Raw genomic sequence first — 13,662 nt, 5'->3', positions numbered from 1 at the left:
TATCACGGCCCCGCCTACGCGAAGAGGAATAATCCCAATTTCCCCCCAGAACAAGGAAGCGGGCAAGAGAAGGGTATCTAAGACTCCAAGGAGAGTTGTTAGAAGACCGCGCTTGATACAAAGCATAAGAAAACCAACTGAAGCACGCTCAACTACAGTAACCAAAAGGCGGCTGGTGGTCGATAAAGATCCCACTCTACCTTGTAATAAGGCAGGAACTAGCAATGCAGTGTCCAGTAGACTGAGGAAGAAGAATGGACAACCAACTACGGTGTTTATACCGGGAATTACTAGAGGTGGGGTGGATTTTCGGCCCCATCAAAGCTCTCTTCCTTAGCTATTCTAAGCTGGAATTGTCAGGGACTTGGGAGCGTCCAGACAATCCGGCGTATAAAGGAGATCCATAAGAATATGGCTCCTAATGTTATGTTTTTCATGGAGACAAAAAACGATGATGAGTTCATTAATAAAAAACTTCAAAGTCTCCGTTTCTCCCACTACTTTTCAGTTCCACCAATAGGCCTTAATGGTGGTCTTGCTCTATTATGGAATGATGACACTGTTATCACGGTTCTTGAATCTTCTCCCAACGTTATCGACACAAGAATTGTGTATAAAGGAGTCACTTCCTTTGTCTCATTCATATATGGACCCCCTGCTCATGAAAACAGGGCATCTTTCTGGAGCAAGCTAGACGGGATAGGACAGGGAAGGCAGGACCCTTGGCTTATCACCGGGGATTTCAATGACATCCTTAACAACACGGAAAAGAACGGAGGACCAACTCGACCTGAAGGGTCCTTCACCGCCTTCAGATCATTTGTGGCAACAAACGGTCTATGGGATCTCAAACATACAGGAGAGCAGCTCTCTTGGCGTGGAAGCCGTCACACTCATTTCATCCGCTCGAGACTGGATCGCTCCATGGGGAATTGTGCATGGTCTGAAGCCTTTCCCATGGGTAGATGTCCATACTTACGCTTTGAGGGGTCTGACCACAGGCCCTTAATGTCTTACTTCAACTCCGAAAGAACAAAGAAGAAAGGCATGTTCCGGTTCAATAGAGCTCTAATGGAACAGGAAGAAGTCACTCGCCTAGTTGAAGCATCATGGAACTCTTCTCTACTTGATACTGTGATAGCAAAACTAAATGCCTGCAGAAGAAGTATCATTCAGTGGGCAAAGGAGAAACAAGAACAGAGTAACATCATCATCAAACGTAACCAACAGGCGCTGGAGATGGCTTTGTCGAGCCCACCTCCAGATACTGCTCTCATTGAGAATCTAAATGCTGAACTACGTAGTGCATACATGGCGGAGGAACAATTTTGGCAACAGCGTAGTAGAATCCAGTGGCTCAAGCAAGGGGATAGGAACACCGGCTTCTTTCATGCCGCGACTAGAACGAGACGAGTTATCAACTCTATCCCGGTTCTGGAGGATGATCAGGGAGGCGCAGTCTATGAAGAAACAGATATTGCTCGAGTGATCTCTGACTACTTCACTCGCATTTTTACATCAAATGGTAACAACTCCTTTACACAAATTCAAGGACTCCTTTCGCGGAAAGTTACTCCTGAGATGAATGCCGCGTTGACTGCCATTCCGAGTGATTCGGAAATTCATGATGCTGTGAAATCTATTAACGGGAACAAGGCCCCGGGACCAGATGGGTTTTCAGCTACCTTCTACCAATCTTATTGGCATATTGTGGGACCTGATGTGATAAGAGACGTAAGGAACTTCTTCATCTCGAGTCACCTGAATCCGCAGCAAAATGAGACCCACATTAGGCTTATACCGAAGGTGACAGGAGCTCGGACGGTTGCTGAGTACCGACCAATAGCTTTATGCAACACCCATTACAAGATTATTGCAAAGATCCTCACCAGGAGACTAAAACCACTGCTACCCCTCCTAATCTCGAACACGCAATCAGCTTTTGTAGCGGGAAGAGCAATCCAAGATAACGTGCTCATCACTCATGAAACTCTCCACTATTTGCGAACGTCTGAAGCTAAGAAGCGATGCTCGGTGGCTGTGAAAATGGACATGAGCAAAGCTTATGATAGGATTGAGTGGAGCTTTGTGAAGGAAGTATTGGAAATGCTAGGGTTCGATGCAATATGGATATCTTGGATCATGATCTGTATCGAGTCTGTCTCATACTCCTTTTTAATAAATGGAGCACCTCAGGGATCAGTCAAGCCATCTCGCGGGCTGCGACAAGGTGACCCGCTCTCACCGTATATTTTTATATTATGCACAGAAGTTCTCTCTGCTTTGTGTACTAAGGGTCAAGAGTATGGGTCGATACCGGGGGTGAGAGTTGCTCGAGGTTGTCCAGCTATTAACCACCTCCTTTTTGCTGATGACACGATGTTTTTTTGCCAGTCAAAACCATCTTGTGTTTCAGCCTTGATGAAGATATTATCGATCTATGAAGCGGTATCAGGACAGAAAATCAACCCGCAAAATTCAGCCATTACTTTCTCGGCTAAAACACCGGTAGCTGTGAGGGATCGAGTCAAAGAAACAATGGGGATTGTTTTGGAGGGAGGTATTGGTAAATATTTTGGGCTACCAGAGCAGTTTGGACGTCGAAAAAGAGACATCTTTGCCTCCATTCTCGACCGGATTAGGCAGAAAGCGCAGAGCTGGACCGCAAGGTTTCTTTCCGGAGCTGGTAAACAGGTGATGCTCAAAGCGGTCTTAGCAGCTATGCCTTGCTATGTGATGTCCTGTTTCAAACTGCCGGTTTCATTATGCAAGCAAATTCAGTCCCTTCTCACACACTTCTGGTGGGATTCTATTCCGGAAAAGAGAAAGATGTGTTGGGTCTCTTGGGAAACAATGACACAACCGAAGTATGCTGGAGGTCTTGGATTTAGAGATATTGAAACCTTTAATGACGCTTTGCTTGCAAAAATCAGATGGAGATTAATAAAACATCCTTGCTCACTGCTGGCTCAAGTACTATTAGGTAAGTACTGTCGGGACCAGTCATTTATGGAATGTTCAATACCAGCTGCACCGTCTCATGGATGGAGAAGTATCCTTGCCGGAAGGGAAATACTTAGGAAAGGGTTGAGTTGGGTAGTTGGCGATGGAGAGTCAATCAGAGTGTGGGGTGATCCATGGATCTCCTTTGAGTCCCCCCCTCCAACCGATGGGACCGCCTACCCAAACCGAGCAATCTTTGAAGGTTAAAGACCTCCTGTGCCCGCTCACTAACAGATGGAGTATAGAGAAAATCAGAGGCACGCTACCTCAGTATGAGGATCTTATTTTGCACATAAAAACCAGTTCTACTCAATCTCCGGATACTATGATCTGGCTGAAAGAAAAATCAGGAGAATATTCCACAAAGACTGGGTATGGAGTCGGTATGACATCATGCAAGCCACAGGAAGAGATCACTTATCCCGTCAATTGGCTAAGTGACATTTGGAATATTAAAACGAGTCCCAAGCTGAAGGACTTCTTATGGAGAGTTGTTAGGAAAGCCATACCCGTGAGCTCTAATCTGGAGAGAAGAGGATTCCCGAGCTTTAATTGCAAGTGTGGAGCTCCCGAAGATGACTTACACGTCTTTCTCACATGCCCACTAGCAGAGGAAGTGTGGAGCCTCAGTCCGATTGTCTGCAGACCTATAGCTTCTACACCTTCAATGGCTGAGTTTATTAAACTCGGGAAGTCGTACACTCCCCTTCCACCAACTGGGCTAAGCGATCCGTTATGGCCATGGATTGTTTGGAATTTATGGAAAGCACGAAACAAGAGCGTCTTTGACAACAGAACCTTCCCAGCTAAGGAGATAGTGCTGAAGAGTATACAGGATGCAAAAGAATGGAGTGACGCGCAAGCATCATCCTCGAGCTCCTCTTCTCACCGCCTCCCACCTCGCGCTACTGATACTCCTCCACCAATCCCGACGAACAGTCTGGTCTGCAATGTTGATGCAGCTTGGAATCCAGTGTCGGGAGCTTGTGGCATTGGAGGAGTCTTTTCAGGCTATAACGCTCGAAACCGTCCCGAGGTTTCGGAAGCTCACAGCCATGTCTCTTTAGCGTTAATGGCAGAAGCCATCGCTATTCATCGGGCGGTCGCCCTTGCTGTTTATTCAAACGTCCGATCCCTGGTAGTTCGTTCTGATTCCCTCTCCCTGATCAATCTCCTGAAGAAGGGGGGGACCCAACCTGAACTGTTCGGTATCATGTTTGATATCTATCATTTTATGTCTTTCTTTGATGTAATCTCCTTTAATTTCATTTCGAGAAACCTTAATGTGGAGGCTGATTTGGTGGCAAAATCAGCCCTTGCTAGTTATGTAACCACCTCCATTCTTGGAGGGTGAACTTTTATTTAGTAATGCAAGTTTGTTTGATCAAAAAAAAAAATGGGTTTGGAGCAATTTCACCTGTAAATGCTATTATAGAGATGAAAATAGCAATAGGTTGAAGATGCTGTTAGAATGAAAAATAGAGAAAATGCTCTAAAATATCCCTAAACTATATTTGCGAAATGATTTTGTCACATGTTCTTTATACAATCAATTTCACAAAAAAAATATGACATGGCTATTGAAATTGATGACAAGTCTTATAGCTTAATATGACATGGACAATTGCATTTAATGTTAATTTATATTTTTGATAAACTTTTTAAAATACGGTAATAACTCATATATTACATTTAATGTCAATTTATATTTTTGGATTTTTTTTAGAATATGGAATAACTCATAAATCATCATTAAATAAATATATTCAAATATGGCATTACTAATTTTGAAATATAATTTAATTATATATTTTTAAATTAAACAATTTTATTACTAAAATTTTCAAAAATGTATACAATTTTTTTTAGAAAATTATAAAAATTTAATCGTAAAATCATTATTTTTTATATATCTACAAATTTTATAAATATTGTTTAATTTTAGTTTTTGGTAATTATGCATCTTTTACAAATTTATTTAATATATTTAATTAAAATAAATAGATAGAAAAATCTATCTAAGATTATAATTTCAAATATATACATGCATATTCTTAAATATAATTTTTATGTTTAATTAAATCAAATTTATATTAAAATATTGATACGAAAAAGAAAATTTACAATATTAATAAAAATTTATTTTAAAATATAATTTATATTTATCTGTTAAAAAATATTTTAAATTTTTTACTGCACATGGTGCAGGAAGACACCTAGTTTCTTATTATTGTGTAGGAGAAGATTTCTATAAATTATATTTACAATTGCAAATTTTATCTAAAATCAGTTTTATAACATATTATATATATACATATATATCTAAATCATAATAAGACTATCGAGGATGTTCTTAGACGCCAGTGGAACCATGGCTCGCCGGCGTCGCCTCTACCAACCTTTTCGCTCGATGTTCCTCTGTTCAAGTCCAAAGTTTCTGTCCATTGGAGCTCTGGTGGTCCTCTCTAGGTTGAAGGATTCTTCGACTATGTTGTTCTCTGGAGAATCCCAGATAGTGACGCTAGTTGCTTTCGGTGCTTGTTGTATTACCTTTGCCACCCCGTCTCCACTATGTTTCAGATCTGTCTGTCAAACACCTGGATCTGTATATCTCAACTTCCCCACCTAGGTGCTTCTCCGGCTAGAAGATCCTTCCCAACATCGCCTTCCATCTTTTCGTAAGCACATCAATCGTCTGAAGACCCTCACTTTCAACCACCGCAACCAAACCTCTTCTCAACAACTTATGTTAATCCGGCGACCAATGTAGGTGGGAATCCACTCGACCAAATCTGTTTCTACAAATTTTGAGAGGACAAGCGTCCACCGGCGACGCCTCTCTTTCCTGCTCAATCCTTTCCATCCTCCATGTCTGGCCTCCTCCGCTCTTCAGATCTGTTAATCTCGGTATGAAAAGACCACCGGAAGATCCATACCGTCAACCACCGCAAACATACCTTCTCTCACAACGGTTTGCAAATTTGGCATCCAATGTAGGGGGAAATCCACTCCGGCGTCCAGATTTTAGCCATCAAAAACTAGTAAGGCCATGTTGTCGGCGCACAACTCTCACCTCCTCCTATGTTGTGGAAAGTACTTCACTACCATGCTTCCTCTTTAAAAATTAGTCTGAATTACTTTGGGTTATTCCATTAGCTTGAGATACCACATACTAATCCATAAAAAAATCATATATTAACATCCTTGTTTTATTTTAAAAAGTAGGCATCCTTTATGTAGATTTCCTTGTCTTATTTGTGAACAAGACACAATTTGACAATAAAAAAGGAGGCGATTTCTCTCCAAAAAAATCGAACGAACACTTGGGAGGGGGGGGGATCGATATGAAATATCTGGTGGTTGCAAAACGTTAAAGTGTATGTGTACAGATTAATATGAGCATTTTCACAAAGAAAGTCTCGGCGAACGTCTCTGTAACGCTTCAACCACCCACGGCTAATGGACCTCCAACGTCTGCTCTCTCGGCCCATGGACTCCATTTCGTGCGACGAGCGGTGTGTTAATTTTTTGAAGGTTCGAAAGTCATACTTACGGATCCTGCAATCACCACATAACTTTTCATGTGTTTTGGTCTCACTCGCACGATATCATGAATCACTTCCCTATAACATATCTTTCCACTACTCCTGCGCAAGCATGCTTTACTCTAGAGTTCTAAACGAATGTGTGACAGAAAAAGTAAGTGAACTTTGGTGACATAGGTAGCCAAATCAATTCTCTTAATCCTTTCCATATACCACAAACCGATATACTATAATTCACTCATTCTCAAAGAACGCAACGTTTTCCGTTGCGCCTAAAATCGTTACCCATATTAGTGTGAGCCCTCACTGATTCTACACTCGTCTGGGTTCGGCTCCAACATTATTTATAACGTCTCAACCGCCGTGGCTAATGGACCTCTCACACGCGCTCTCTCAACCCGTGAGCCCATCCCGTCCGATGGACGGTATGTTAATTTTTTGGAAGCACGAAAGTCATGTTTACTGACTCTGCAATCACCACATGATATTTCTCTGTGTTTTGGCCTCTGGAGTTATAAACGGATGTGTGACGGAAAAAATTAACTGCAGATATAGATAGCAAAATCAATTTTTAAAAAACTTTTCCATGTACCACAAACCGGATGTTACAGTCTCATCCCATGCGTTAACGTACAGGAGCAGCGTCGCTGCCCTTACCGTTCGGACTGGACCATGAGAACCTACATATTAAATTCCAAAAAAAAAAAAGTTCTTTTCAATTTTTATCATACACTAGGGTTCACGTGCTAAAACGTTTGCTCTCTCAAAAGTGAAGTCCAGGTTTCTAACATATTCTTTGTTTTTTCTACACTCCTTGAACACTAAGGGGTTTTCATAAATTCATATACAAAAAAGAACCGGAACCAACATTTGTTAATACCAGAGACACGACACACAACAGGACCAACCTCCCGCTTCCACTAGCCTAAAACCCCGATTGTATAGTTTGATGTTCTTTACAAAGGTTTTGTATAAGCTCTTTTCTTTTCAGTATAGCATACTAGGCTGCGACAAGATTTGGTTATGTGCCGAATATAAATGAAAAGAGTGAGATTACCCTCAGGATGCCTACTTATTTCATCTGGACCGGTAACTGTGTAACCATAATTAATTGACCAAATTAATGACTTTGGTTTAACTCAAGGTGGTTAACGAATCAAACAATAAGACCTAGTCACGGTGACAACAGAGCCATCAACTGTTCATCAAAGTCAACTTGAGGAAATTCAATGAAGATTTTTTCAGTTTTGTACAGCACAAAGAGATTGAATACAAAGTTGAAAATCCATGCCTGAAAAATTATATCTTCAAGACTCGAGGTTTCATTTTAAGACATTCAAACACAGTTATATGAAAGAAAAAAAATGGTCAACTTATTAGTATCCTTCTGGTTTGTGCTCATAAACTCTGTCTACGCAAATACTTGCTTTAACAGATCTGGTTTCTTCGCACCCAATGGAACTTACGACGTAAACCGCCGAGTCATGCTCTCCTCCCTTCCTTCTAACGTCACAGCCAACGATGGCTTCTATACCACGTCGGCTACCGGACAAGATCCGAACAGAGTATACGGTTTAGGGATGTGTGTCCCAGGTACTGAAGCACGATCTTGTTTTGATTGTATCATGGCTGCCTCTAATGGTTTGGTGCAGAATTGTACTACTCAGATAGAAGCTATAGACTGGAGGATTTATAGAACTGCACTTTGTCTTGTACGCTACTCAAACCGCTCGTTTTACGGATCGCTCGATTTGGAAATAATACGGGATGGATACAATACAAGAGATTTTCAACCTAACGCTACGGACTTCGATACGACATTGGAGGCTTTGATGATTGGTTTAATAGACGATGTTCCTTCTTCGTACTACGCAGCCGGAACACAAACACTCGAGTCTTCCAACACCAATATATACGGGTTTGTGCAATGCAGTAGAGACTTATCTATTGAAAACTGCACCAAGTGTCTAGAAGAAAATGTGATCGAGTATAGATCATGTTGCTCTGGGAGACAAGGAGGCATTATTTCGAGGCCGAGTTGTTTCGTTCGATGGGAGATTTTTCCGTTCTTGGAACTTTTCGATAACAGTCCTCGTCGTGAAAAGGGTAAGATCATGTATCATTAATCTTTGTTGTTCGTAGGTTAAAAAAGAAAACCATGAATGAAGTTTTTTTTTGTTCCGTTAATCCCAATCAACGGTGATGTGGGTTCGTGCAGATGGCAAAGGTGTTTCTACAGGAACTATTGTGGCAATTGTCATTGTTCCTATCTTATTGCTTTCTCTAGGATTTGGAATTTGGAGGAGGAGAAAATCGTACAAAGCATTTACTACTGAAAGTGAGTTTACTCGTGTTTTGGTTCAATACTTATAGATTCAATAAGTTCTTATAAATCTTTATATGTTCTTCTCAGACGGTTATTTCTCTACTGCAAAGAGATTAAATAAGACTTACAATACTGCACCGCCAGATAATGGTAAAGAGATACGAAGTTGATGTAGAAATATAGTGACCCTTGGAAACTCTCCGGTTATGTAATACCCTGAGTAAATTCTTTTTGCAGCTGGGGATGATATTACAACTTCAGGTTCACTTCAATTTGATTATGAAGCTATCGAAGCTGCAACAAGTAATTTTCATAATACTAACAAGCTTGGTCATGGTGGGTTTGGTGAAGTTTACAAGGTATAGTGTTTGTCTCAACTATTTAACTACTTTGTGTTAGAAACTTGATGAGAAAGCAAATAAATATATACTGATGAATTGTGTGACGTGCAGGGAACGTTTCCGAATGGAACAGAGATTGCTGTGAAAAGACTATCTAAAACTTCAGGACAAGGTGAAAGAGAATTCAAGAATGAGGTGCTTCTTGTAGCTAAACTTCAACATAGAAATCTTGTTAGGCTTCTTGGGTTTTGTGTCCAAGGAGACGAGAAGATATTAGTCTATGAGTTTTTGCCCAACAAGAGTCTTAACTACTTCCTCTTTGGTGGTAAGAAAAACAAACATATGATAGGATTTAGTTATCTGATACATTAGTTCTTGATCTCATAAACGGGTCGACGGCTGAGATGTGCAGCCTCCACAAAGAGGAGCCAATTGGATTGGACAAGACGATACAAGATCATTGGAGGGATAACTCGAGGGATTTTGTATCTTCATCAAGATTCGCGGCTGACAATCATACACCGTGATCTCAAAGCCAGCAATATTCTCTTAGATGCGGACATGAACCCAAAAATTGCGGATTTTGGTATGGCTAGGAATTTCAAAATGGACCAAACCGAAGATAACACAAGAAGAGTTGTTGGAACATTGTAAGTAATTGTCCCTCTAGTTATAATATGCATTCTCTATTGCTGTTGATAAAACAGAAAGTTATATACTATGTATTTTGCAGCGGTTACATGCCACCCGAATATGTAGCGAATGGGCAGTTCTCAACGAAGTCAGATGTGTATAGTTTTGGAGTATTGATTCTGGAGATTATTGGTGGCAAAAAGAATAGTAGCTTCCACGAGATAGATGGTTCAACAGGCAACTTGGTTACATATGTTAGTAAATTTCCACACTATCTCACTGTTTGCTACTTCATTTATAGTAATAATTATTGCTCTGAACACTAGTTTCCTGGAAAACGAATAAACAGGTATGGAGGCTTTGGAACAATGATTCATTGATGGAACTTGTAGATCCGGTCATAGGAGTTAACTATGATAAGTATGAAGTCATCAGATGCGTTCATATTGGGTTATTATGCGTTCAAGAAAAACCAACAGATCGTCCAAGCATGTTCACAATATTTCAGATGCTCACTAATACTTCAATTACACTGCCTGTGCCCCAACCTCCTGGGTTTTTCTTTAGAGTCAGATCAGAGAATATCCCATTAGCTGAGAGCTTTCAGCCTGGTCCGTCCACTTGCATGTCCATTGCTTGTTCTGTAAATGATGTATCGATTACGTGTGTTAGTCCTCGTTGAAGGGCAGGCTAATGTTTAATATATACATATTCTTTCATAAACCGAGTATAATAATGAAACCTAGTGAAGTAACTTGGCTGAGAGTACATGCACCTGTTTTTCCAGCACTAGCTACCATCCATTTCATAGAGACTGCTGTTCTTTTTGCCACTTTTAATCTCAAGAACTAAGACACCAAAACTATACACATCTGATTTCATGGAGAATTGACCATACATCACATACTATGGAGACATATTGTAACCACTGCCACAATACTTGAAACGTTAAGTTAGTAAAAACATATTATTACTGTCTACATAGGCATAAAATGAAACAGAAAAGTTTACTAGGTTCCTACTATTATTTTCGTATTGTCTTCCGTTTGGTCCACTCCAGCAATTCTCGTCATTCCAGAGTCTGCAACTTTCAGATTCATATCAGCGTCCGGTAAGATGTTACCAGCTTTGAAATCATGGATGATTGTGAGTCGTGAATCTTTATGAAGATATAAAATGCCTCTAGCAATTCCTTTAATGATCTTGTACCATATTTTCTAGTCCAGCTGGTTTTGCATCGTAAAGTCTGTACATGCATATTTTAATATATACATGTATACATATATATATATATACATATATTTTTTAAATGGCATGGAATCTGAAAATGATATCTTAGGCTAGGTGTTGAACTCAACTAACCAAAAAGGAAGTAATCAAGGCTTTTGTTGGACACCAACTCATAGACAAGGATCTTCTCTTCTCCTTCCAAACAAAATTCAAGCATCCTTACCAAATTTCTATGCTGATCAAGCTTTGCCACAACAACAACTTCATTCTCTAACTCTCTTTCACCTTTTCCGGACACTACAAGAACTTGTGTAAATAGCTACCGCATTTTCTGTAGCTATCGGATACAATCTAGCTAGAATTAGATTAGCAACGGATGACTACAGATGAAATCCTTGGCCTCAGCTCCCACGCTAAATTTTATTTGTAGCCATTCTGTATCTAAATAGGAACGGACTAGCAAGAATACATTCTGTAGCCAATAGCAACGTTATGGCTACGACTTATTCCGTTGCTCATTAGCAACACTTTAGCAACTGATTTGTCATCACTATATAGCTACAAAAACTAGTGACAGATTTCTTCCCAAATTTGTAGCTAATATATCAACATATTAGAGTAAACGTTATTTGTAGCTAATTTAATTTATAAACTTCCAATAAAAAATAGAACTATATAAAAAATAAATACATAAAATATATTATAAAAATAAATCTCAGATTCATAACCCTTAGGTATTACAAGCAGATGTTAGAAAAAGCATCATACACGCCTAAAATTTGTTGACCTAACAAAAGTTTAAGCTGAAAATTTGTGTAATACATATGAAGTGTCGATGAGTCGCACCCATGCAGATGGAGCCATGTCAAGTTTGCCTAGAATTTGTCCAACATATTGAAGAAAATGAAAAGAGAAGAGCAAAACTCAGTCAACTAAACAAATGAACCATTCGACAAAAAAAAATATATTTGCTCTCTGCTAAAAAATCATAAGAACCCCAAATGCTGAACTCTTATAATAATCAAAACCCTTGACAACTGCCTCAACACAACAGAGGTCAAACATTATAATGTAATAGCAATGAATCAAGATAATACATTTTCAAGTAAAAGTAACAAATCCATAAACATTGGTACCTTAAGGAAGAACCCACAAAGGTCAGATACCATAGCTTAATTTTGTGAGTCATGTTTGTCTCCCACATTTCCTCTTGTTTCTTCAGAGGCTTCACGAAGTTCCCTCGAACTTGAAATAAGAGTGCAAAAACGCAGCCATAAAGACAGCTCTGGCTCATTTTACTGATACACTTCTTAGCTGTGCAGTCTCTCTCTTTCGGCTTCTCAAAACCTCTATACAACAACATCTCATCACTCGCAGACACTGCCTCCGAGCTCTCTTCTCCTCTTCCAGCCTCATAAGTCATAACGCATAAACCATAACACAAAGAACCATTACACAGAGAACAAAATAGTAACACGGAGACTATTAACAATAATAAGACTATGAAACGAGAGACAAGATAAATAAGATAGTCAAGACCATAGACAATATAAATCAGACAGAAGATAAATAAGATAGACAGAGACGATATAAATCAGACAGAAAATAAACAGAGAAGATTAGTCAACCAAAATTGAAACCCTAAGAAAGAAACCCTCAAATCGAATTGAAACCCTAATCAAGAACTTAATCAGAGATAATTGATACAGAAACATATTAGTCAACAAAAATTGAAACCCTAACCCAGAAACAGATAGTCAAGCCAAATCAAAACCCACACCTAAGAAACCCGAAATCGAAAGCCTAAGAAAGAGCTGAGAATAGAAATTACCCAAGAGATTTAACTCAGCTGGCCGTGGACGACGACGGTTAGAGGTTTGTCTAGTGGAAGCCATGAAGAAACTGACCGGTAAACATGGCGGAGGAGAGATTGAGACGAAGAGACGATGAGTTTGTGAGAGGGATCGGAGAAAGAACTCGGGGTTTTTTTGCTTAGCTGTGAAAAAAGAGATAAGATACTTTAGTAATATTTGGCCCAAATAAAGGAGGCAAAAAATGGAAACAAAATCTAAATAATGGAGCCAAAATGTTTTTACACTATTATGAAACAGATTTAACATTAAATTTGTAAATCCAAATATGTAACCCATAAACTATAAATTATATACTATATAACTTATAACCCCTAAAACTATAACAAAGCTACAATCTACCCATAAAACTATAACCCCTAAACTATATAACCTCAAAACTAAACAACAACCCTTAAAACTACAACAAATCTAGTGACCAGCTAAAAAGAAACTCTAAACCCTTAAAAACTATAACATTGTTTTTGTGTTGTAATCAATTCCAAACCCTATATATAATCTCTAAGAAAACTAAAAACCAATAAAACCAACATATATATTTGTAATAATCAAATGTACATGATAAGCAAACTTTATTTGTTATGAATAATATTGCAAATTTGAAATATACATCACAAAATTGAGAAGGTGTGGAAGAACAAAAAAGTTTAGAAATCACATCCATTATATTCATTCTAACCAAGGGTTTGGATTGTAATCCCTCAATGATAACC

The 13,662-nt window shown here is 39.2% G+C and overlaps 1 protein-coding gene and 1 long non-coding RNA gene across 5 annotated transcripts; one reads left to right on the top strand and one right to left on the bottom strand.

Annotated features, from left to right (window-relative positions):
- Positions 1 to 7,879: 7,879 nt before the first annotated feature.
- On the top strand, positions 7,880 to 10,636 carry LOC106366215 (cysteine-rich receptor-like protein kinase 24). The gene is made up of 8 exons (XM_048745672.1): positions 7,880 to 8,654; positions 8,767 to 8,886; positions 8,962 to 9,024; positions 9,112 to 9,233; positions 9,327 to 9,537; positions 9,628 to 9,865; positions 9,949 to 10,102; positions 10,198 to 10,636. The coding sequence occupies exons 1-8, from the start codon at positions 7,913 to 7,915 to the stop codon at positions 10,528 to 10,530; spliced, it is 1,983 nt and encodes a 660-aa protein (XP_048601629.1). The 5' UTR covers positions 7,880 to 7,912; the 3' UTR covers positions 10,531 to 10,636.
- Positions 10,205 to 13,227, bottom strand: LOC106366217. Of its 4 annotated transcripts, none has more exons than XR_007318440.1 (5): positions 12,910 to 13,223; positions 11,211 to 12,489; positions 10,871 to 10,929; positions 10,624 to 10,787; positions 10,205 to 10,489 (listed from the first exon to the last, which is right to left on the bottom strand). It is a non-coding gene; the product is annotated as an uncharacterized LOC106366217 (long non-coding RNA). The 4 variants fall into 4 exon arrangements; XR_007318439.1 differs by having other exon boundaries at positions 10,624 to 10,776; positions 12,910 to 13,222; XR_002657339.2 differs by having other exon boundaries at positions 10,624 to 10,929; positions 11,211 to 11,953; positions 12,215 to 12,489; positions 12,910 to 13,220.
- Positions 13,228 to 13,662: the final 435 nt, after the last annotated feature.

Source organism: Brassica napus, chromosome C1 (genome assembly GCF_020379485.1).
Source record: "Brassica napus cultivar Da-Ae chromosome C1, Da-Ae, whole genome shotgun sequence".
NCBI classification, from domain to species: Eukaryota; Viridiplantae; Streptophyta; class Magnoliopsida; order Brassicales; family Brassicaceae; genus Brassica; species Brassica napus.
This window is presented reverse-complemented; position numbering and strand designations above follow the sequence as displayed.

Excerpts from the sequence above, each read along its gene's own strand:
- LOC106366215 (XM_048745672.1), top strand. The coding sequence starts at position 7,913 with ATGGTCAACTTATTAGTATCCTTCTGGTTTGTGCTCATAAACTCTGTC. Across the intron at positions 9,025-9,111 it reads TACTGCACCGCCAGATAATG|CTGGGGATGATATTACAACT; the intron begins GTAAAGAGATAC and ends TTCTTTTTGCAG. Across the intron at positions 9,538-9,627 it reads TCTTAACTACTTCCTCTTTG|CCTCCACAAAGAGGAGCCAA; the intron begins GTGGTAAGAAAA and ends TGAGATGTGCAG.